The 26381-nt window shown below is 35.3% G+C and overlaps 1 protein-coding gene across 1 annotated transcript in view; it reads right to left on the bottom strand.

The window, feature by feature from the left end:
* The window catches only part of Spmip7 (sperm microtubule inner protein 7), a 75172-nt gene that overhangs the window by 22208 nt on the left and 26583 nt on the right, over positions 1-26381 (bottom strand). Inside the window, exons 4-8 of the mRNA XM_071609145.1 lie at positions 13069-13145; positions 11636-11774; positions 9811-9878; positions 6423-6464; positions 5208-5315 (exon numbers count right to left, since the gene is read on the bottom strand). Coding sequence (XP_071465246.1) covers positions 5208-5315; positions 6423-6464; positions 9811-9878; positions 11636-11774; positions 13069-13145 — 434 coding nt within the window. The remainder of the gene's footprint in view (positions 1-5207; positions 5316-6422; positions 6465-9810; positions 9879-11635; positions 11775-13068; positions 13146-26381) is intronic.

Genomic DNA, 26381 nt, shown 5'->3' with positions numbered 1-26381 from the left:
AAGACACACACAATTTAAACAGACCAATAACAAAGGAAGAAATAGAAGAAGCCATCAAAAGACTATCAACCAAAAAAAGCCCTGGACCAGATGGGTATACAGTGGAGTTTTACAAAACCTTCAAAGAAGAATTAATACCAATACTTTTCAAGCTATTTCAAGAAATAGAAAAAGAAGGAGCTATTCCAAATTCATTCTATGAGGCCAACATCACCCTGATCCCGAAACCAGACAAAGACACTTCAAAGAAAGAAAACTACAGACCAATATCTCTAATGAACTTGTATGCAAAAATTCTCAATAAAATCCTGGCGAATCGAATACAAAAGCTTATCAAAAAAATTGTGCACCATGATCAAGTAGGATTCATCCCTGGGATGCAAGGCTGGTTCAATATATGGAAATCAATAAATGCTATTCACCACATCAATAGACTTAAAGACAAGAACCATATGATCATCTCGATAGATGCAAAAAAAGCACTCGACAAAGTACAGCATCCCTTTATGTTCAAAACACTAGAAAAACTAGGGATAACAGGAACTTACCTCAACATTGTAAAAGCTATATATGCTAAACCTCAGGCTAGCATCATCCTAAATGGAGAAAAACTGAAGGCATTCTCTCTAAAATCTGGAACAAGACAGGGATGCCCTCAATCACCACTTCTATTCAATTTAGTTCTTGAAATACTAGCCAGAGCAATTAGACAGACAAAAGAAATTAAAGGCATAAAAATAGGAAAAGAACTTAAATTATCGCTATTTGCGGATGACATGATAATATATTTAACAGACCCAAAAGGGTCTACAAAGAAACTGCTATTGTTAATAAATGAATTCAGCAAAGTGGCAGGATATAAAATCAACACGCATAAATCAAAGGCATTCCTGTATATCAGCAACAAAACTTCTGAAATGGAAATGAGGAAAACCACTCCATTCACAATATCCTCAAAGAAAATAAGATACTTGAGAATCAACCTAACAAAAGAGGTGAAAGATTTATACAATGAAAACTACAGAACCCTAAAGAGAGAGATAGAAGAAGATCTTAGAAGATGGAAAAATGTACCCTGTTCATGGATAGGCAGAACTAACATCATCAAAATGGCGATATTACCCAAAGTTCTCTACAGGTTTAATGCGATGCCAATCAAAATCCCAACGGCATTTCTTGTAGAAATAGATAAAGCAATCATGAAATTCATATGGAAAAACAAAACACCCAGAATAGCAAAAGCAATTCTAAGCAGGAAGTGTGAATCTGGAGGTATAGCGATACCAGAGTTCAAACTGTACTACAAAGCAATAGTAACAAAAACAGCGTGGTACTGGTACCAAAACAGGCAGGTGGACCAATGGTACAGAATAGAGGACACAGAAACCAATCCACAAAATTACAACTTTCTTATATTTGATAAAGGGGCTAAAAGCATGCAATGGAGGAAGGATAGCATCTTCAACAAATGGTGCTGGGAAAATTGGAAATCCATATGCAACAAAATGAAACTGAATCCCTTTCTCTCACTATGCACAAAAGTTAACTCAAAATGGATCAAGGAGCTAGATATCAAATCAGAGATACCGCGTCTGATAGAAGAAAAAGTTGGCTACGATCTACATACTGTGGGGTCGGGCTCCAAATTCCTTAATAGGACGCCTATAGCCCAAGAGTTAATAACAAGAATAAACAAATGGGACTTACTCAAACTAAAAAGTTTTTTTCTCAGCAAGAGAAACAATAAGAGAGGTAAATAGAGAGCCTACATCCTGGGAACAAATTTTTACCCCTCAAACTTCAAATAGAGCCCTAATATCCAGAATATACAAAGAACTCAAAAAATTAAACAATAAGATAACAAATAACCCAATCAACAAATGGGCCAAGGACCTGAACAGACACTTCACAGAGGAGGACATACAATCAATCAACAAGTACATGAAAAAATGCTCACCATCTCTAGCAGTCAGAGAAATGCAAATCAAAATCACCCTAAGATACCATCTCACTCCAGTAAGATTGGCAGCCATTATGAAGTCAAACAACAACAAGTGCTGGCGAGGATGTGGGGAAAAGGGTACACTTGTACACTGCTGGTAGGACTGCAAATTGATGAGGCCAATTTGGAAAGCAGTATGGAGATTCCTGGGAAAGCTGGGAATGGATCCACCATTTGACCCACCTATCGCCCTTCTCGGACTATTCCCTGAGGATCTTAAAAGAGTGTACTATAGGGATACTGCCACATCAATGATCATAGCAGCACAATTCACAATAGCTAGACTGTGGAACCAACCTAGATGCCCTTCAATAGATGAATGGATAAAAAAAATGTGGCATTTATACACAATGGAGTATTACGCAGCACTAAAAAATGACAAAATCATAGAATTTGCAGGGAAATGGATGGCATTAGAGCAGATCATGCTAAGTGAAGCTAGCCAATCCTTAAAAAACAAATGCCAAATGTCTTCTTTGATATAAAGAGAGCAACTAAGAACAGAACAGGGAGGAAGAGCATGAGGAAAAGATTAACATTAAACAAAGATGAGTGGGGGGAGAGAAAGGGAGAGAGAAGGGAAAGCATATGGAAATGGTAGGAGACCCTCAATGTTACACAAAATTACATATAAGAGGTTGTGAGGGGAAAGGGGGGGGGGAAACAAGGGAGAGAATTGAACAACAGCAGATGAGGTAGAGAGGGAAGATGGGAGGGGAGGGGAGTGGGGATAGTAGGGGATAGGAAAGGTAGCATAATACAACAGTCACTAATATGCCATTATGTAAAAATGTGAGTGTGTAACCGATGTGATTCTGCAATTTGTATTTGGGGTAAAAATGGGAGTTCATAACCCAATTGAGTCAAATATATGAAAGATGATATGTCATGAGCTTTGTAGTGTTTTGAACAACCAATAAAAAAAAGACTCCAGAGCTAAACCTGATTTATAAATATGTAATTGTTTTCTTCTTATTTTTTTTATAGTTTTAACTCTTATATTCTGGGGTAAGATTAATTTCATGTCAACTATTGTACATAATCTCATGTAAAATCCAATAACATTTTTGATATATGAATATGCAATTACATCAACCTTGCTTATGGAAGAGACTAGTTTTTCTTCATTTATTTTTTCTGACAAAATTGTCAAAATTAAATTTACCAGAGATGTGGAGTTTAAAATAAAATAAAATAAAATAAAATACTAGGACTTGGGATGTAGTTCAATAGTAGAGCACTTGCATAGCATGCACAAGGCCCTGGGTTCAATTCCCAGAACTGGGAAAAAGCCAAAACAAAGCCAAAAGCAAACCATTGTAATTCATGCTGTGGTCTTGCGTGAAATCTTCAGTAAGATTTGTCAACCATTATAGAAACTGATGGTAGAGTGTCTCTGATATTTGGCAACGCTGTGGCATAACAAAAAGAGAATAGGATTTAAATTTTGAACCATTCTTATGAATCCCAGAGAACAATACATCTTCGATATCCACAAGTTCTGTATCGTGGATTCAATCAACCACAGATCAAAAGTGTTTTAAAAAATTGTACCTGTCTGTAACATATATAAGCTTCTTTTTCTTGTCATTATAATTAAACAATAAAATATAACACCATTTACATATCAAGTACATTATATTAGATGTTATAAGTAAGTAATCTTGAGGTGATTTAAGTATATGGGAGAATGTATGCAGGTTCGAATACTAAGCCATTATGTAAAAGGAACTTGAGCAATACTCAAGTTTTGATATCTTTTGGGGTCATGGAACCAATTCCCTGCCCCCATACCTAAGGGTAACTATAATTAATTTAAGCTCTCTGAACTGCAGTATTCCCATTGGTAAACCATATATTTGTGTGTATAAATAATAGATATAAACAAAACTTATTTGTAACACATATAGATAATCCTCAATTTTTAAAAAAATGATCTGTTTTATTTTTTTACTTTATAATGTGCAAAAGTGATACATATTCAATAGAGAACATACTTTGAATTTCAATTTGGATCCATTCTTTGGCTATTGCTATGTGGTTCAGTTCTCTTTTGAGATGGAGCACAGTGAGCCCAGTCAGCTCCTTGATTATCCAGGTGAATAGGAGTCTCTCTACAATGTGTCATATTGCAAAGCTAACATGTTCAAAATATGTTAGACACATTCAGTGCATTTTTGACTAATTCAAATAACCCCACATTATGATGGGGTTATTTGGATATCAAGGAGTATCTCATTAAGTGTATATAAAGATTGTGGTGAAAAGTCCCCAATATCAGACTATAGTTTGATGGTGTTTGGTCTTTCCTCAAACCTTTTACTGAGGCATTTCACATTTCATTGTCATCTTTCTTCTCACCTCTGGCATCAAAGGCACTTTCAGGGTTGCTGGATTGCACGACCACTCTCAGACCAATGTTCTATGAAGTAGTTTACTAGAACTGAAAAACTCAGGTGTATTGTTTTTGAAAAAGAACCCAGTTTTACCAACTTTTACACTGGTCTGTTATTCATTAGCATGTCTCTGGTGCTTTTATAAACATTATCAATCCTCCTATAATCAGCCTGCTTGGTGGCATTTTGTATCCCAGATGTCAGACAAAGACACTGAAGTTACAGAGATGGCTTGTTCAGAACTCTAATCTCCTTTATGATAAGCCACATTTCTTTCAGGAAGCAGTATCTTTCTTTTTAAGGTATGTGCTATGGTTTGGCTCTTAAATGTCACACAAAGGCCATATGTTAAAGGCATCATCACCAGCCTGTGATGCCACTGGGAGGTGCTAGAACCTTTTTAAGGTGGGGCCTAGTGGGAGGAAGTTAGGTTACTTGGGGTGTGCACTTGAAGGGGATATTAGGCCCCTGGTCCCTTTGTCTCTCTCTCTCTCTCCTTATTTCTCAGCCATCATGAGGTGATCAACTCTATCTCATCACTAGCTTCCACCATGATGTTCTGACTCACCACAGGCTGAAAGCAAAAGAGCTAAGTGACTATGGAGGGAAACCTCTAAATCCATGAACAAAATAAATCTTTCCTCCTTGTGAGTTGATTTTCTTAGGTATTTTGTTATGGGAATGGAAAACTGATGAATACATTATGTTCATTAACAGGCTAGGCCATTTTCTAGTCCTTCATTTGTAAAGCCCATCATTGTCTCAAACTTAATAATAAAATAAGTGAAATAATTCTGAATGGCACTTACTGACTTGTGGTTGAATAAAGGATTCTAGAGCACCGAGGCTTGGCTAAAGATCTGGTGTCTCCAAAAGGGTTGTCCACATCATCGGCATTTGTAGTCTGCACATGATCACTGTTAAAATGAAAAGAGAAGAAAATCCATGTGTCTTCATATGAAACCTAGGAGGAATAGTTCGACAGGGTTCTAACTTCTAAAAGAAAGCTCAGAATGTTAAAAATGAAGACATAACGATGGAACAATTTCCTAAAAAATACAAATGATCAAATCAACCAATGGAGATTTTTTTTTTTCTTCAGAGATGCCATGCTGTTTGATCTTAAGTTTAAGGCTGATGGACAATAACAACAAATTTATGTTTCTAAATAAAGAAGTGACGGTTTTGGTTTCTGCAGTCCCAGGAAAAACCCTTCTGTAGACACCGGGTGGGTACTGAGGCATGATGGAAGTTAGTATCTACCATAGGCAATAAGTTTCCTGCGGAATGGGAGTCTAGTTAGATGGTTGGAAACTGTCAATGGTGATGAGCCCCTGGGAGCTGAAAGAAGGTCAGGAGGTGAGTCCTGTCAGTTGGAGAGTGTTTCAAGGAGATCTGGGGCCATCTATAGAGACACTAATTAATTCTATCATAGGCAAGAAGAGGAGACAGTGATGAGTAGGGGAGGTAAGGACTAAAGGTTTAGATCCTCTTCCATGATCTTGAATCTACTCCATTCCTGGGTTATTCTTCAAATTAAAAAAAAAATAAAAGAAGATCCCCAAAAGGCACAATTAAAAAAAATAAAAGAAGATCCCCCCCAAAATAAAAAAAAAGATGTATTTCCTTGCCATTCCCAGAAAGCCAGATTTAAATGCATAAGAATAAGAGGTGGCATTTCCTGCACTTAGGTGTCAATGAGCACCTCTCCTTTCCCATGAATTATAAGACTCTTTCTTTTTGAGAATACTACTAGTAACACCCATGATATTGATTTTATAAAATATTCTATTTGTAAAAACAGAAAAAAATATTGCTCTTTTTATTTTTAACTTAATCAAATTATTTAACAAACTTTTAATGACATCCTGACATTGATCAGTCTCTATGCCAGGAAAACATTATAAATCTGCCAGAATACATAGTTGTTCTAAAAAGTGAAGTACAAACATAAGTGAGCTAAAAGCAACTACTATTTAGATATAAATTTCACGTTCTTTAAAACAGAGAGAGACATTACTTACGTATACAGAGGAATGTATTGACTTCTAGAACTTGGACTCACACTTAGAAAAAGAAAATATAAGCAGTTTTATTATTGAAATTGTTAATGAATGATTATAGGATTTCTCTTATTAATATTAAAAAATTTCAGATATATCTCATCGGAATTGACCTCTAAAAGTTTATAATCTTAGAAATAATCTAAAGATATAATTTTATCTTTTCAGAATGTCATATAAATTGAACCATATGATAAATAACTCTGTGTATGACTGTTTTAATTGACCAAAATATATTTAATATTTGTCCCTATTGTGTGCTGTATGCACATGCTTTTTTATTGCTGAATAGTACTCCACAGCATGGAAATATTCTAGTGTGTTTATCTATTCATCTACTTAAAGACATCATGGTTGTTTCCAGGTTCTGGAGATTATGAATAGACACTCACAAATAGGTTTATGTGTAGACTTTTGGGAGCAAATTTTCATAGAGGAGGGCTTAAGGGTGCACAGTACCCTAACTGACTGAGAAAAAGATTTCATTTGCTAGCTGATATATCACCAAAATGAAAATAAAAATGCAGTACATTCATATAAACTGAAATAGTATTTCCCAATATGGGTGAGTTATTTGAACATATGATATGGAAATAAAAAGATGCAAGTAAAAATATTTAATTAACATTCACATATTAAGAATTAGTACTAAAAATTCATGTGTTTTGTATTAAAGACATTTGAGTGTTCAACATTTCCATCTTGCTGTATACATGAGTGTTTCAATTTTTATATACAGTATCATTATCATTCAATTTGTATCCTGGAGAAATTGTTAAGGTTTGGATATGAGTTGTTCTCTGAAAGCTCATGTGTGAGACAACCCAGAAATATTCTGAGGTGAAATGATTAGATTATGAGAGTTATAACATGGTGAATTAATCCTTTTGAAAGATTAATAATTTGAAAGGACTACTGTATTGGGTGGTAACTGTAGGCAGGTGAGATGTGGCTGGAGGGAGTTGATTACTGGGGGCATGTCTGGGTTTATAGTTGATCCCTTGTGCATTGACATCTCTCTCTCTCTCTCTCTCCACCCCCCCCCCATTTCTCCTTCCCTCCCTCCCTCTCCCTCTTTTCTGACTGCCATGGTTGAGCAGATTTTCTCTGCCATATTCCTCCACCTTAATGTTTGGCCTCACCTCAGACCCACAGCAATGGAGATGGCCAATCATGGACTGAACATCGGAAACCATGAGCACCAAACTTTTCCTCCTGTAAGTTGTTCTGGTCAAGTGTTTTGGTCATAGCAACACAAAGCTGACTAACATAGTGATTTACATACTTGGCAAAATGACATTGTAAATAATCTCTATAAAAATCTTGCACATTAGATATGGATCAATAAGATATAAGTTATTTTGTGAGAATCAATATTCTTTTCAAAAATTGTCCCTACTTGCATTTGTGGATCTTGTAGTGGTCCTTGGTTATGGTTTTAAATATTTCCATTTCATTATTCCTTTCTTTCTAATGATAAGAAATCCCTTTTAAAGTTACTTTATAGTAGATTTTTAAGAAGTGCAATATTCAAAGATGTAAAAAATGTGATTCTTGATATTATTTTTTTAATAACTGAAATTTATGAAAATACTCTCATTTATTATTCTAACTGTGGACAAAGTCTCCTGTATTTCACTTTGGAATCAATTGTGAATCAGTAAATGTATGATTAAATGTGTAAGAGGAACCCTCCTATTGAGGTGATGATCAAACTGATTATCATAAAAGCAGAAAATCATATGAAACTCCAGAGAGCAAAAGATGGGATGACATCTTCCTGGAAAGCACATCTTTTCTTTTTGTGATGACTGTCTCAGGCTACTCTTTGTAACTGACTACATTATTTGTTGAAAAGCACATAGTTCTGTTTTAAAACTAATGTTTTCTACTCTATTTAACTTTTGAAAATGTTGGTTGTGACTCACCATCAACAGTTGGAAACATCAGGCTACAAATCATCCATTAAACTATTTAACAATGTCTACTCAGTAAACCAAACTGGGATAATTGCTTATTCGTGTTGAGAGAATGGATCCCTAACTCATATCATAGATAAGGGCAAATATCAATTATTTTAAACAGATAATTGTGAAAAACAAAACTTCAAATATTTTAGAAAAAAACCTAAGACAAGAAAGACTATCTTTTATTGTTTCAGAGTAGGAAAAGTTTATTTAACACTCCACCACAGCAATGAAACCTGAAGCAAAACATTGATGAATAAATTAAAATTCAAAACTTCAGACACTTTAATACAGAAAAGTCACAGACTAGAAGAAGTTATTTTGTGACTATTACTAATAAAGGATTTTAATACAGAATATTAAACATAAAGGTTTCTATAATCAGTAAGTAAAAGACAAGGACACCAACAGCAAAAGGGGCGAAATAAGATAAGTTCAAAATGTGAAAATTCAACTAATTCATAAACATACAAAAATGATTATTAGTAATCAGGTAGGTGTAGGATGATACTGTAATGAAGTACAATTTCATTCTTCCAAGACTGAATGATTTTTAATCTGAAAATTCTAAAAACTTTCCACAATGTGCAGTAATGGGAACTTAAGCACTACCAGGGAGAGAACCCTTTGGTAAAATTCATTTGAAGAATATGAAATATCATTGGGTGCAGTGGCCAATGCCTCTAATCCCAGTAGCTTGGGAGGCTGAGGCAGGAGGATCAAGAGTTCAAAGCTAACCTCAGCAAAAGCGAGGTGCTAAGCTACTCAGTAAGACCCTGTATCTAAATAAAATACAAAATATAGCTAGGGATGTGACTCAGTGGTCCAGTGCCCCTGATTTCAATTCCTGGTATACCCTCCCCCACAAAAAAAGAAATGGAAAATCTAGAAGGTTCAGAAGAAGTATACACTGCTTGAGCAAGCAATTATGACCCAATTTCCATATATAAAAACTAGAAATATTTTTATATTTGTATATGTGAAAAATGTAAATGCTGTTCCAACTCTGATAAAAATTAGATTTAAAATTACATTATAAGGATATGAATAAATTGTGGTGAATCTATTTAGTGGAAGACTACACTGTAGAGAAAACAAAAATCTAGAGACAGTCAATACCTATGTGTCTTGCAAGCACAATACAGGACAGAATGTTAAATGGCATAAATATGCATGCTAATATTTATGTTGAGTTTATAAACAAGAAACCCAATATCATACTGTCTCACAGATGCTGGACTGAGGATTGCTGGAACACTCTTTTATCAAAGAATAGGCCCCTCTTCTGTCCCTCTAATCCTTGAGTTAGGGCATCAGATAATTCATGATAAATGTGTGATGGTTATAAATTTGAAATGAGGACCTTAGGAGATCAAACTTACAAACTGACTGGTTTGACTGGTGCTAAGAATGATCTTGTCTGAAATCTGTCCCAGAGTCCACCGACCATCTAAAATCATAACCAAATAAGAGACAGTTAATGAACAAATCACTGTCCCGTCAAAGATACAGACAGGCTCTAGCATCCTTTCTAGCACTCTCACATCAGGATGGAGCACAGACTCTCTGTGAAGGCACTCTCTAGGCATTTCTGCAACTCAGGGCTTGATTTCTGAGTCACTCTAGGTCTGTCTCCACTCTACACTTTCATTCCCTTTTCTAACTTGTTTTCTCCCAGCTGGAATCTGCCTCAGATCCACCTCCTTCAGCCCCAAGCCTCTGTGAAAAGTCTGGTTTCAGTTTCATCCAGTTACTGCCCTCAGGTCCACCTAAGTGCCCCTTTCCAGCCCAGCCTAGCTCCTAAGTTCTGAACCTCATTTTTCCTGGGGAGGATTTTGGATGCTAATATAATTTAACACTTAGGAAAAATATAATGTTGAAACCAATTTTTGCATGATATAAAAATATTTTGAAGTAGTTGAGAGATCCTCACAAATAGATAGAACCATAAAAAATTTTGTTTGTCCTTTAATTGATCTTAATTTCTATGTGAAAATCCCAGGTTTGATTTTTTATATTGAAGCTATGTATTTCTGTCTTATTATCATTTTTCTCCATAAAAACTGAAGAAAATTTACCAGATAATGTGTGCTTCTTAATTTGTGGTTCACCAACCTCTTAAGGATCCACCTTTCTTACTGTATTTCAATACAACTGACATCTTTTTCAATCCTATGTATTTTGTATATTCAAAAACTTTATTATGAGAAGTAATCAACTGCTTAACTAAACTTTATGTAGTGAGGTATGTCAGCAAAGGATGAGGAATCAATGGAATTAGCAAGTGTGTTTCTACTTCCAATCAATGGAAGTAGAAAGTAGAAGAAAAAGCAGAGATATCTAATGCAGAGTTGGGAGGTCAAAAGTGAGGACTGAGATCTCAAGAATGCTTTGGGTTTAGCCTGGAACAAAGAAAGGGGACCAAGGCAAAATAACACTGCAAAACACAAGATCTGAGAGGGAACATGGCAGACTTGGGGACTAGAAAAAAGTTCAACAGAGAGAATTTGGAATGTTATGGATTGGTGTTTGGGTGATAGAAGGGAAAGCCAGAGGAAAAGAACACTATGTAAGGGAGAAAAGGGGGCTATGGCTAAATATGGAATATTGGGCATGTGTCATGTCTAGAAGCACGGATTTGATAGTTTTAAAAAGACATGTTTAATCATAGGAGGAACATTAACAGATTCACAGTTTAGAAAAATACTCTCTGGAATGAATATAATCTATGTCACAAATTCTCTTAATATTCACAAATTAAAAAAGAGGACATCTCTCCTCACAGCTTGGTATGCTTTATCATATCACATAATCAGAGAAAGCATACAGCAATCTATAATTCATAGATCTTCCCCTTCTGCCTTGAAGAGCACAGAAAGAAGTTCTAGAACCTATTTTCAGAACTATTCTCAGCATATATTATCTGTTGGAATCTTTTGTTTCTGTCTCCTTCATTCTTTTACTTATTCTATAGTGATTTTTTTAAAAAATAAAGTTATTGCTAATGAGTTTTGAGAAATAATCCCATAATAAAAATTTTCAGAGTTGATAATATTAAAATATTTGCAGTTAGTAATGGCATTCATGATTAAGGAACTTTCAACTTCATATGTAATTCTTAACCAAAATACTATTGTGAACCAAAGTTTTGGAGTCCAGTTCATTAACAGTAACAAACTCAAGGATGCTCAAGCAGTGTTCACAGACCTGGGTTATTGCTGGTACTCTTTCATATCTTTTCAGTGTAAAACACTGTGAGATGAGGTCAGCTGCTTTCTCTACTGTTGTTATTTCTGGATCTAGTTTTGGTGGTAGCATTTTGTCCCAAGGAACAGCTTCATAAGCTCTGGGGAATTATTAAATAAGAACAGTTTATGCAAAACACACAGTCAATTGATGTAGTTCATAACACCATCACATTCTGTGACATTCTTTATGACCACCCCCTGCCCTGATTCCTGCTACTTGGGGTACACCACAGATGGAATCCCCCATGCCCTCTTAGTGTGGCAGCAAGTAAACACAATGGGAGAGTATACCTATAATATGTCACTTTATGTGGCAAAGGGGATTGAGCATATGTAACTAAGGTCCCTAGTCAGCTGAATTTGAATTACTCAAAAGGTAGATGTCATGAATGGGACTGCCTAAACAAATGAACCCTAAAAAGTGACAAAACAGTAGCAGATGTTCTTTGTTGTTGAAAAAACAAAGATTGTGAGCTGCAACAAACTGAATTCCACCAACAGCCCAAATGGTCTTGGAAGATGAGGACATTGTCCCAGCAGACACTTTCATTCCCACTTGGAGGGTCCAGGACAGTGAACCCCATTGGGACATGTCTGGACTTTTGATCAACAGAACTCTCAGACAGTAAAAACTGCTGACCTATTCTTTTGCTACCATTACCCCCACCCCCAACTCCGCCCTGCACTTGACCCTGGCTCCAGGCATGCTGGCCTAGTGCCCTCCCACAACACCTTAAACACTTCCAACGGGGGCTTTTGTGCTATGCTCCCTCTGCCTGCAGTTTAGTTGCTCTCTCCCAACATCCTTACAACTTTTTCTCTCCTCTTCCAAGTTTCTGTTTAAACCCGTTGCTCAAGGAGGCCTCTCCACACCTTCTGCAGATGCCTGAAGTCCGCTATCCCATACTTGTGGCATTCTACTTTTCCTTTCTTTTTTTTAATATCACTTTCTAAAGCAATAACTATTTACTCTCTATCTATGTGTTTCCCTCCCTTTAGAATGAGAGCCTTTGAGAACAGAGACCTCACTTTGCTTTGTTCATAGATAATTTCATAGTCTAGCACATGGGCTCCTGAGTCACTGCATTCTCCTGTAAGCTTTCTGTGGTGTGTGCCATTATTCTCTATGACACTGTGCTCTCCTCTAGTGTGTGTATCTGTCTGTCTGTCTCTCTCCATTTCCTTTGTCTTGATTTTATTAACTATCAAACGTAGATGTTCTTTAAGACCTTGAAATGTTTATTATTTAGCCAACATGAGTAAGTAAATGTCTGTGTTTGGTGTTTTCTGAATTACTCATAGGATCCAGGGTATTATCAACCCATTACATGTGTCATTAAGGATAAAGAAATATATTTTAAAATGAAAATTCTACTGGGGGAAAAAACTTACTTCTGTGTAGAGGACTTGTAAAATGAGTTCTTGACATTATATTTCTTTTTTGGTTTAGCAAGTGCCTCACCATCCACCTGGAAGACATGAATAGTAAGTTAAAAGAGATCAGGTGTAAAGAGAATTGCTATTTTTTTTCTTTTCACCATATTTTCTTTTATTCTTTATTCCTTTTTTTTTCAAGACCATCTTGGATTGACAAGTTTTAATATATCTTTTTCCTCTTTCATTTACAAAAGCATTTTGAATTTAGTTAAAAGTAAGATTTTTATAAGAAAGCATTTGACTTTTAAATTGGCAAACATTTAGTTTTGGCACAATGTAATTTAAACATTTAGAAACATTCATTGGCCTGGGAGATTTGTTCTGAGATACCTCCATCTCTTTGTCTTTCATCCCAGTTTGCCAAAATTATATAGCTATTTATTATTATAATCATTATTATAATCTTTACTGGTTACTATTTTTTATTTGTTCTTTTTAGATATACATGACAGTAGAATATATTTCGATCTATTATACATACTGGTGTATTATCTTCCATTTTTGTAGTTGTACATGTTATGGAGTTACACTTGTCATGTATTCATATATGAATGCAGGAAATTTATGTCCAATTCATCATACTATCTTTCCTATTCCATACCCCCTCTCTTCCATTCATTCCCCTTTGTCTAATACAATGAACTTCTATGCTCCCCCCCCACATTGTGTGTTAGCTTCTGCATATCAGAGAGAACATTTGACTTTCGGTGTTTTGGTGATGGCTTATTTTACTTAGCATGATAGTCTCCAGTTTCATTCCTTTACTGGCAAAAGGTATATCATCATTCTTCTTTATGTCTGAGTAATATTCTTGTGTGTGAGTGTGTGTGTGTGTGTGTGTGTGTGTGTGTGTATCACACTTTCTTTTCCTGTTCATCTATGAAGGATTCCATAGTACAGCTATTGTGAATTGAGCTGTTATAAGCCTTGATGTGGCCATCTCACTGTAGTATGCTGATTTTAAGTCTCTGGGTATATACCAAGAAATGAGATAATTGTGTCAAATTGTGTTATCATTCCACCTTTTCTGAGGAATCTCCAGAGTGGTTATACCAATTTGCAGTTAGTCTCACTGGCAATGTATGAGTGTACCTTTTACCCCACATCCTCACCAACATTAATTGTTACTTGTATTCTTGTTGATTGGAGTGAGATGACATCTCAGTGTAGTTTTAATTTGCTTTTCTCTAATTGCTAGGGATGTTGCACATTTTTCCATATATTTGTTGACCACTTGTATTTCTTGTTCTATGAAGTGCCTGTTCATTTTCTTTTATTGATTGGGTTATTTGTTTCTTTGGTGTTAATTTTTTAAAGTTCTTTGTTTATACTGGAGATTAATGCTTTACCTGAGGTGTAGGTGGCAAAGGTTTTCTCCCATTCTGAAGGCTCTTACTTAATGTTCCTGATTATTTCCTTTACTCTGAAGAAGCTTTTTAGTTTGTATCCATTCCATTTATTGATTCTTGATTTTATTTCTTGCTCTGTAGAAGTCTTGTTGTAGGAAATCAACTCCTAAGCTGGCATGATGAAAAGTTGGGCCTACTTTTTCTCTTTGTAGGCACAGAGTCTCTGGTCCCTGGTCCAATTTGAGTTGAGTTTTGTGCAGGGTGAGAAGTATTCAATTTCATTGTGCTCTATATGGTTTTTCAAGCACCATTTGTTGAAGAGGCTATCTCTTCTCCAATGTATGTTTTTGCCACCTTTGTCTAGTATGAGATAACTATATTTATGCGGGTTTGTATATGTGTCTTCTATTCTGAAACATTAGTATTCATGTCTGTTTTGGTGCCAGTATCTTGCTGTTTTTGTTACTATAGCTCTTTAGTATAATTTAATGTCTAGTATTGTGATGCCTCCTGCTTTACATTTTTCACTAACGATTGCTTTGGCTATTTGGGCCTCTTATTTTTCAAAATGAATCTCATGACTGCTTTTTCTATTTTTATGAAAAATATCACTGAAATTTTAATAGGAATTGCATTAAATCTGTATAGTGTCTTTTGGTAGTGTGGCCATTTTGACTATTAATTCTGCATATTAAAGAACATGGGAGATCTTTCCATCTTCTAAGGTCTTCTTTAATTTCTATCTTTAATGTTCTGTATTTTTCAATATAGAGGTTTTTCACCTCTTCTGTTAGATTTGATTCCTAAATATTTTTTGAGGCTACTATGAATGGGACAGTTTTCCTAATTTCTCTTTCAGTTGATTTATCACTGATACATAGGAATGCAATTGATTTGTGGGTGTTAATTTTATATCCTGCTACTTTGTTGAATTTATTTATGAGTTCTAGAAGTTTTCTGGTAGAGGTTTTTGGTCTTATAAATATAGAATCATATCATTGGCAAATAGCGATAGTTTGAGTCTTTCTTTTCCTATTCATATCCCTTTAATTTTTTTCTTCTGCCTAACTGCTGTGGCTAGAGTTTCAAGCACTATATTGAATAGAAGTGGTAAAAGAGGGCATCCTTGTCTTGTTTCAGTATTTAGCGAGAATGCCTTCAATTTTTCTCCATTTAGAATGATGTTGGCCTTGGGTTTAGCATATGCAGCTTTTATAGTGTTGAGGTATGTTCCTACTATCCCTAGTTTTTCTAGTGTTTTAGACATAAATGGATGCTGTATATTGTCAAATTATTTTTCCACATCTATTGAGATAATCATGGGATTCTTGTCTTTAAATCTATTGATGTGATGAATTACATTTATTGATTTCCATATGTTGAACCAATCTTGCATCCCTGGGATGAACCTCACTTGATCATGGTGTACCATCTTTCAAATATGTTTTTGTATGTAATTTGGCAGTATCTTATTAAAATTTATTTCGTCAATGTTCATCAGGGATATTGATCTGAAGTTTTCATTCTTTGATGTGTCTTTGTCTAGTTTTGGTATCAGGGTGATATTAGCATCATACACAAGTTTGGAAGGATTCCCTTCTTTTCTATGTTATGGAATAATTTGAAGAGGGTTAGTGATAGTTCTTCTTTGAAGGTCTGATATAGAACCTGATTAACAATATGTCTGGTCCTGGGCTTTTCTCTGTTGGTAGGCTTTTTAAAAAAATTTAGCATATAGAATTTTATTTTAACATAATATAGTAAGAAATATTGCTTTGATAATTTCTTCTATAAAAGCATGCTGAATGGTTATGAATTATCATAACTTAAATAGTCCCTTATCCTTAGATTCAATAGTTGTTTCTAGTTTTTGCTATAGTATGCTATTTGTAATCAATGTTTTGCATATGCATGTTGTACACATGTACAACTATTAGTATAAATTCTTAGAAGAAAAGCTGTCTCTTCTGGGCATTAAATATTTTCAGGCTTTTGCTTCATTCTCTAAACCAGTCTTCAGAAAACTTAAGCAACATAGCAGCATAAATCAGAATATACAGACCCAACATAAAGGAGAATTGTTTTACCCATATTCCTAACAATTTCAGGAAAAAAAATTCCATTTTAAAATGTTGTTGATATTTACATTTCTTATTAATGAGCATATTTTTATTTGATATAAGGCTGATTCATAGAGGGATAGGGAGCGGGAACATGGAAGGAATAGACGAACTCTAGATAGGGAAGAGGGGTTAAAGGGGTAGGGAGGACGCATGGGGTTATTAATGATGGTGGAATGTAATGATCATTATTATCCAAACTACAGATAGGAAGACATAAATTTGTGTGAATATACTGTGTATATACAACCAGAGATATGAAAAAAGTGCTCTATATGTGTAATAAAAATTGCAATGTATTCCACTGTCATATACAAATAAAAATTAAAATAAAAAATAGGAAAAAAATGCCAACAAGAGAAATTATTTTAGAAAAATGTGGATGAATGCAGTTATATAAAATAAGATAATCACTGAAGAGGAAATTAAAGTTTTAACCAACATCAGTTAAATATGTTTGCATTATATGACACATGAAAGCCAATGTCCTTAATAAAGTATTTCTACAATCAAGATGTAACTTAAAAACTAAGATTAAAATTTGAAGGGGCTGGGGATGTGGCTCAAATGGTAGTGCGTTTGCCTGGCATGTGCGGGGCGCTGGGTTAGATCCTCAGCACTACATAAAAATAAAGATGTTGTGTCCACCAAAAAACTAAAAAAATAAATATTAAAAAATTTTCTCTCTCTCTCTCTTTAAAAATGTGAAAATCTGCTAATTCACAAAAATGTAATATACATGAATAATAAATGTTGGTTGGCTTTTGATGGTGTCTTCAATTTCATTGCTTGACATTGATCTGTAACTTCCTCTGACCTCTGTGTGCAGTCGGGAGAGATGGGCTTCTTTCTCACACAAAGATATTGTGCAACACACCTTTCAGTTTAGTTGGGCAGTGTCTTTGTTCTCTCAACTCTCTGTACCCAGACATACCTCAAGTCTCTTAAAAGTGCAGATTCCTTTATCCCTTTTCCCTTCACTTTGCTCCTAGAGGGACTGCTCTGGCTGGTGCCTCTCCTGGGGCACTGACTGTTGTGCTGGGGATTTCTTCCCTATTCTATTATACCCAACCTCCTGTGTCCCCAATCTGCTTTGAATGTCCAGTATTAAATCCCGTAAAGCCTCTCTCCCCCTGCCCCTTTTATTTTCATCTACCTTGCTGAGAAGCTGCTAATCTGTTTACTTGGTTTCATGCTGTGGATCAGCCAGGAAAGCAACCTTCTCTGTTCCACCATCTTGAAACCCTCTACTGCTTATTATTTAGATTTTCTATGACATTTTCCAATTCTTGTCTACTTTTGCTTCTTTTATTCTACTTGTTTTTACACCATGGATTCTTGACTGCATTTTATTTTTTTTGTTGCTAAAACTCAGTTTTCAGTAATTCAAGAATGTGAATTTTGGGAGGGATCCAAGATGACAGGCTGGAGGGACGCTGCATTCTGTGTTGCTCCAGGACCTGGGATGCAAGTAATGGGATACTGTTTCTCTGCAAGTGATTAGAGGACCTCTGACAGCTACTCCTGCACAGAAATCACAGCCGCCATGCTGTGCAGGTCTCCAGGCCTCAGTATCAGCACAGGAGTTCAGGCCACTTGACCATGCAAGTCCTCCAGGTATCCGACTAGGACCACCAGCATTAGCTCCTCCACAGGACCTTGGCTGCCCACCTATGAAGGAATCCCAGCTGCTGCTCCCAAACAAGACACCCAGCCTCAGTCCATGTGCAGGAACTCCAGCCACCATTCCTGCGGGGCTCCTCCGGTCACTTCCAGCTTGGAACACTGCAACCACTGCCACAGTCCCCTACACACTGTAGCCTGCACTAAACACTGAACACTGCACTGGGTCTGGTGACAGTTTCCAGCCACAATACTGCATGCACAGAGCTGCATCTCTGAACCACTCAAAGCTACCACCTGGCCCTACACAACCCGACACCCCATCACTGAAAACAGTCCCCATCTTTAATTGGGGCAACTCCCAGCTTGGAACACTGCCTGGGGATTAGAAACAATATCAAGGTACTCTGAAAGTCCCCAACTCCCCTCTCTCCCCGGGAGCTACAAACCCGGCATAGTGCCTGCAGCTACTCTGCTGATGCATAGCTCAAAAAACCAGGTTGTAAAACCGGGTCCTGAACTGCCCAATATAAAACAGCTATCTGGGTGCACAGCTCCCAGAGTGCAGCCCACAAGTCCTTTGGGAAGTTAAAAAGGGAGAGGGGAAGTGAGATATAGTTTAGAGACAAAATTAGAGACCAGGAATTGTGAGGTCTAGAGGCAATACAAGGAGATAAGACGAGGCACCGACATCACATGAGCAGGCCCCAAAGAAGATTCTTGGGGTACAGTTTCCCATATGGACTGGCAAGTACTATATCCTACCTCAAGGAGTCATGCCCTTGAGATCAACCCTCCCATCCTAATAACCTTCATCATCTTGAGGGTGGACATCCTAGCAAACAACAGACAACTCCACTTATTGAATAAGAATGGAAGCTGGAAAGATACTGATCTCCAACAAAAATTATCCTTGTATCTTCCTTTGAGACTTCCTTCTCTCTCTCTCTCTCTCTCTCTCTCTCTCTCTCTCTCTCTCTCTCTCTCTCTCTCTCTCTCTCCTTCCACCCTCACATCCCCAACATTTGTGAAACCAAATACTTTTCATGAATTAGAATACTAAGGCCTGGGATGTCTGAATAGTATATTACAGTGATGTTGTGTATTATTTTAGCTCCTATTTTTACTTTTCTTAATATTTATGTTTGTTTGGTTTTTTGTACTCTACTATCTTCTCATTTACTTGCCTCCCCCAAATCACTCTCTCTTTTCTCCTGCTACTAACCAACCTCTTTAGATTCCTCTTTCACGCTAAGATCTAATTAGAAATCAATGATAGGGAAGTATTACACTAAAGGAAATACTAAGCAAAGGAAAAACCAAGTCAAGTTAAATACCAAAAATAAACAATATGAACGGGAATACAAATCATGTTTCAATAATACCCTGAATGCTAATAGCCTAAAATCACCAATCAAAAGACATAGACTGGCAGATTGGATTTTTAAAAAGACCCAATGATATGCTGCGTTCAAGAGATCTCATAGGAAAGACATCCACAGATTGAAGGTGAAAGTTTGGGAAAAAACATTCCACTCACATGGACTGTGGAAACAAGCAGAGGTTTCCATATCAAATAAAGTAGACTTCAAGCCAAAGTTAATCAAAAGGGATAGAGAAGAGCATTTCACACTGCTTAAGGGAACCATACATCAACAAGACATAACAATAATAAAAAATATATGTCCCAAACAATGGAACACCTGCATTCATTAAACAAACTCTTCTCAAGCTCAAGAGTCAAATAGACCACAACACAATAATTCTGGGTGACTTTAACACACCTCTTTCACCACTGGGTAGATCTTCCGAACAAAAGCTAAATAAAGAAACTATAGAACTCAATAATACAATCAATAACTTAAACTTAACAGACATAGAGTATTTCATCCATCAATGAATGAGTATACTTTCTTTTTCAGCAGCACATAGATCCTTCTCTAAAATACACCATATATTATACCACAAAGCAACTCTTAGAAAAAAACTAAAAAACAGAGATACTACCCTGCATTATATCAGACCATAATGGAATGAAATTAGAAATCAATGATAAAATAAAAAAGAGAAAGTACTCTGACATCTGGAGACTAAATAATATGCTATTAAATGAAAAATGGGTTGCAAAAGAAATCAAAGAGGAGATTTTAAAATTCTTAAAGGTAAATGAGAACACTGATACAACATATTGAACTCTCTAACACTATAAAGGTAGTACTAAGAGGAAAGTTCATTGCATGGAATTCATTCTTTAAAAGAAAAAAAAAGTCAATAAATAAATGACCTAACATTACATCTCCAAGCCATAGAAAAAAGAACAAATCAACACCAAAAGCTGTAGAAGAGAGGAAATAATTAAAATCAGAGCTGAAATAAATGAAATTGAAACAAAAGAAACAATTTAAAAAAAATGACAAAACAAAAAGTTGGTTCTTTGAAAAAATAAATAAAATTGATAAACCCTTAGCCATGCTAACAAAGAGAAGAAGAGAGAAAATAAATTACTAACATTGGTGATGATAAATGAAATATCATGATGGATACTACAGAGTTACAGAAGATAATTAGAAATTATTTTGAAAATTTGTACTCCAATAAAATAGAAAATATCAAAGGCACTGACAAATTTCTAGAGTAATATAATTTGCCCAAACTGAATCAGGATGATATACACAAGTTAAACAGATCAATTTTAAGCAACGAAATAGAAGATGCCATCAGAAGCCTGTCAACCAAGAAAAGCCCAGGACCAGATAGATACACAGCTGAGTTCTACAAGACTTTCAAAGAAGAACTAATACCAATACTCCTGAAATTATTTTGTGAAATAGAAAAAGAGGAAACACTTCCAAACTTATTCTATGAGGCCAATATCACCCTGATTCCAAAACCAGACAAAGACACATCAAATAAAGAAAACTTCAGACAAATATATCTAATGAACATAGATGAAAAAATTCTCAATAAGATTCTGACAAATTGAATAAAAAAACATATCAAAAAGATAGTACACCACAATCAAGTAGGGTTCATCCAGGGATGCAATTTCAACATACGGAAATCAATAAATGTAATTCATCACATCAATATACTTAAAGATAAGAATCATGTCATCATTTCAATAGATAAAGGCATTTGACAAAATACAGCACAGCTTCATGTTAAAAACACTAGAAAAACTAGGGCTATCCGAAACATATCTCGACATTGTAAAAGCTATCTATGCTAAGTCCCAAGCCAACATCATTCTAAATGGAGAAAAATTGAAAGCATTCCCTCTAAAAACTAGAACAAGACAGGGATGCCCACTTTCACCACTGATATTTAACATAGTTATTGAAACTCAAGCCAGAGCAATTAGACGAAAGAAATTAAATGTACACAGATAGGAAAAGAAGTACTCAAACTCTCACTATTTACCAATGATATGATTCTACACCTAAAAGATCCAAATAATTCCACCAGAAAACTTCTAGAATAAATGAATTCAGCAAAGTAGCAAGATATAAAATCAATATCCATAAATCAAAGGCATTTCTGTACATCAGTGACAAATCCTCTGAAAGAGAATCTAGGAAAACTACCTCATTTAAAATAGTTTCAATAAATAAATAAATAAAACACTTGGGAATCAACATAATAAAAGAGGTAAAAGACCTCTACAATGGAAATTAAAGAATGTAAAGAAATTTAAAAAGATCTTAGAAGATGGAAAGATCTCCCTTGTTCTTGGATAGGCAGAATTAATATTGTCAAAATGACCAAATTACCAAAAGCGTTATACAGATTTAATGCAATTCCAATCAAAATCCCAATGACTTTCCTTATAAAAATAGAAAAGGCAGTCATGAAATTCATCTGAAAAAAATAAGAGACCCAGAATAGCTAAAGTAATCATTAAGAAGGAGAGTGAAGCAGGGTGGCATCACTATACCAGACTTTAAACTATACTACAGAGTAATAGTAACAAAAACGGCATCGTATTGGCACCAAAGTAGACTTGTAGACCAATGGTACAGAATAGAGGACACAGAGCCAAATGCACATAAATACAGTTTTCTCATATCATACAAATGTGCCAAAAACATATATTGGAGAAAGGATAGCCTCTTCAATAAATGGTGCTGGGAAAACTGGAAATCCATATGCAACAAAATGAAATTAAGCCCCTATCTCTTGCCATGAAGAAAACTCAAAGTAGATCAAGAACTTAGGAATTAAACCAGAGACCCTGCACCTAATAGAACAAAAAGTAGGCCAAAATCTTCATCATGTGGATTTGGCCCCAATTTCCTTAATAAGACTTCTATAGCACAAGAAATAAAATCAAGAATCAATAAATTGGATGGATTTAAACTAAAAAGCTTCTTCTCAGCAAAAGAAATAATCAGTGAAGTGAATAGAAAGCCTACAGAATGGGAGCAAAGTTTTACCATACATACATCAGATAGAGCACGAATCTCTAGGATATATGAAGAACACAAAAATCTTAACACTAAAAAAACCCAAATAACCTAATCAATAAATGGGCCAATGAACTGAACAGACACTTCTCAGAAGAGGATATACTATCAGTCAACAAATATATAAAAAAATGTTCAATATCTCTAGTAATTAGAGAAATTCAAATCAAAACTACTCTAAGCTTTCATCTCACTCCAGCCAGAATAGCAGCTATTATAAATACAAACAACAATAAGTTCTGGCAAGGATATGGGGAGAAAGGCAGACTCACACATTCCTAGTGGGACTACAAATTGGTACAACCAATATGGAAAACAGTATGGAGATTCCTTGGAAAACTTGGAATGGAACCACCATTTTACCCAACTATCCTATTCCTCGGTTTATACCCAAAGGACTTAAAAACAGCCACATCAATGTTTATAGCAGCACAATTCACAATAGCTAAATTGTGGAACCAACCTAGGTGCTCTTCAGTAGATGAATGGATAAAGAAACTGTGATATATATATATATATATACATATATATATATATATATATATATACATACATACACACACACACACACACACACATTTGCAGGTAAATGGATGGAATTGGAGAATACCATGTTAAGTAAAGTAAGCCAATCCCCCCCCAAAAAAACAAATACCAAATGTTTTCTCTGATATGTGGATGCTGATCCATAATGGGACTGAGGCGGGGAGAGCATGGGCAGAATGGAGAAACTTTAGATAGGGCAAAGTGGTAGGAGGGTGAGGGGGCATGGGGGTAGAAAGGACAGTGGAATGAGATGGACATCATTACCCCAAGTATATGTATAAAGATATGAATGGTGTGACTCTGTGTACAATCAGAGACATAAAAAATTATTCTCTATATGTGTAATACGAATTGAATTGCATTCTGCTGTTATATATAACAAACTAGAATAAATAAATTTTTTAAAGTTTTTTTAAGAGAGAGAGAGAGAATATTTTTTAATATTTATTTTTCAGTTTTCTATGGACACAACATCTTTATTTTATTTTATGTGGTACTGAGGATCGAACCCAGCGCCCTGCGCATGCCAGGCAAGCACGTTACCGCTTGAGCCACATCCCCAGCCCTTTTAAAAGTTTTTAAAAAAGGAATGTGAACTTCTAGTTTTTAAATATTCCTCACTTTTGAATTATCTTCTGAATTTAGAATTATAGTTCCATAGTTATGATTCTTTAGTAACAAACATGTCTCACAAACTTCTAAGACTGTTGGTGCTTTTAAAATTATATTGTGTTAGACTAGATATAGTGGGGCACCCCTGTAATACCTGTGGCTTGGGAGCCTGAAGCAGGAGTATCTCAAGTTTAAGACCAACCTCAGCAACTTAAGACCAGCCTCAGCTAAGCAACTCACAAAGACTCTATTTCAAAATGAAAAATAAAAAAGGCTGGGGATGTGGCTCAGTGATTAAGTGCCCCTGAGTTCAATCCCTGGTACCAAGGAATAATCAATAAATATAAATATAAATAAAAATAAAACTATATTGAGTTGTTTGCAGGTATTCTCATTCCCCTCCCCATTTGATTCAATATAGGATAATACCTTTGTCTTGGTTTTTCTAAAGTTGCAAAAAAATTTATTTTATAGAGAATATTTGGGGCTGGGGTAATGGCTCAGCTGTAGAGTACTTGCCTAGCATGCATAAAGCACTGGGTTCAATCCCCAGCACCATATAAAAATAAACAAATAAAATAAAGATATTGTGTCCATTTACAACTAAATTTTTTTTAAAAAGAGAATATTTTCTAGTTTTTCTTGTGATTTGTTCTTTGATTCATAGATTACCTAGAAGTATGCATATAAATATTTTAAAATACTTGCTTTTTTCCTTATTAAGGTAACTGATTTTGGGGGGGTGGGGTAGGACCAGGGATTGAATTCAGGGGTGCTCAACCACTGAGCCACATCCCCAGCCATATTTTACATTTTAAATTTAGAGACAGGGTCTCACTGAGTTGCATAGCACCTCATTTTTGCTGAGGTTGGCTCTGAACTCACGATCCTCCTGCCTCAGCTTCCTGAGCCACTGGGATTATAGGTGTGCACCACCTAGTCCAGAAAGGTAACTGATTTTTAAGTAAAATTTGTTGTGGTTTGAGAACACATGTGTAATTATCTCAATACTTTTAAATGTATTATAAGATGGTTTTATTCTCCCACATATTATCTATAATAATGAACATGTCATGTGCATTTGAAAATAATATTTATTGAGTATATTTGGGTACAGTATTCTAAAAGTATCACTTACTTGAAGGTGATTAATGTGTTGTTTAGATTTATGTCTAGTTTGATCAACCAGAAACAGATGCTAAAAAACTGAAATATCTCTTTCTCCTCTTTGGATCAATTAGTTTTTGCATCACATATTTTTAACTTTACTAATATGTGCACATATATTTATAATTATTAGGCTTTATTGAGAAGATGATGCTTTATAATTATATAATTCATATCTTATAATACTCTGTATTGAAATTTATTTGATCTTAAAATAAATACTACAGCCTATTTATGCTATGTTTACATTGTCAATATTTTCCACTAGTTCATTTTAAATGTATTTATGTCTTTATATATATTTGAAGTGTGCCTCTTGAACATACCATGAAGTTATCTCTTGCTTTATTATTCTTTCTGGCACCCTCTGCCTTTCAGTTGGGATCTTTAGTGTTTTACCATTTATTTTAACTATTGTTATATTTGGATTAAGTTAGCACTTTATTACTGGCTTTCTGTTTGCTCCCTATATTTCTATTCCTCTATTCCCTGTTGGCTGCCTTCTTTTGCAATATATATTTGTCTTTAAAAAGTGAATTCCATTTTAAATTTTCAGTTGGCTCTTATTGTATCTTTTTATATGACATTTAAACAACTGTTCTAGAGGTAACAATATATATTCTTTAACCAGAATCCACAGTCTACTTATAGTTAATACTGTATCACTTCACATATTATGAACAAATATTGCAACTATAGTTCATTTACCACAGGCTATCTCTCCTTACTCTACACCTGACATATGTACTGTATTTACAAAACTTGCAGATGCCAATGTTATACTTTGTTTTAAATAGTAATGTATACTTTATTTAAAGGCATTAAAAGGAAAAAGTTGTCTTTTTTTTTGCTCACAAATTTCTTATAGGACACATCTGTTGACAATCATTTTTTCCCATTTCTTTACTTAAAAATTTCTTTAGTAAGCATTTTAATATACTAAGTATATTTAGGTCCCCAAATATATCTGTGTCATAATCCCTAGAAACTGTGAATATGCTGTCACATGGTAAAGGGGAATTAATTTTCAGATAGAATTAAATTTGCTATTCAAGTGACCTTCAAATGGGAAAATTGTCCTAGGCATTCATATGGGCACAATTTAATCATAAGACTCATGAAAGTAGAAGACTGGGGCAGAACAATAGGTCACAGTCATGTTACATGATAAGAGGATCCTATCTACCATTGCTAGCTTTGAAGATGAACATAGGGCCATGAACCAAAGAATGTAGGCAGACTGAAGAAGACAAGAAAATGGATTCTCCTCCGGAGCCTCTAGGAGGAACACAACCCTCCCACTTTGTTTTCCTTTAAGGTTAGGTGCATGGAGTCTGTTCTGACAAAGATCTTTCAGGAGACCATCAGAGACTGGGGCAGAGTTCACA

Source organism: Marmota flaviventris, chromosome 1, assembly GCF_047511675.1.
Source record: "Marmota flaviventris isolate mMarFla1 chromosome 1, mMarFla1.hap1, whole genome shotgun sequence".
Taxonomy (NCBI): domain Eukaryota; kingdom Metazoa; phylum Chordata; class Mammalia; order Rodentia; family Sciuridae; genus Marmota; species Marmota flaviventris.
The sequence above is the reverse complement of the archived record's forward strand: the minus strand, read 5'-3'. Positions and strand labels throughout refer to the sequence as shown.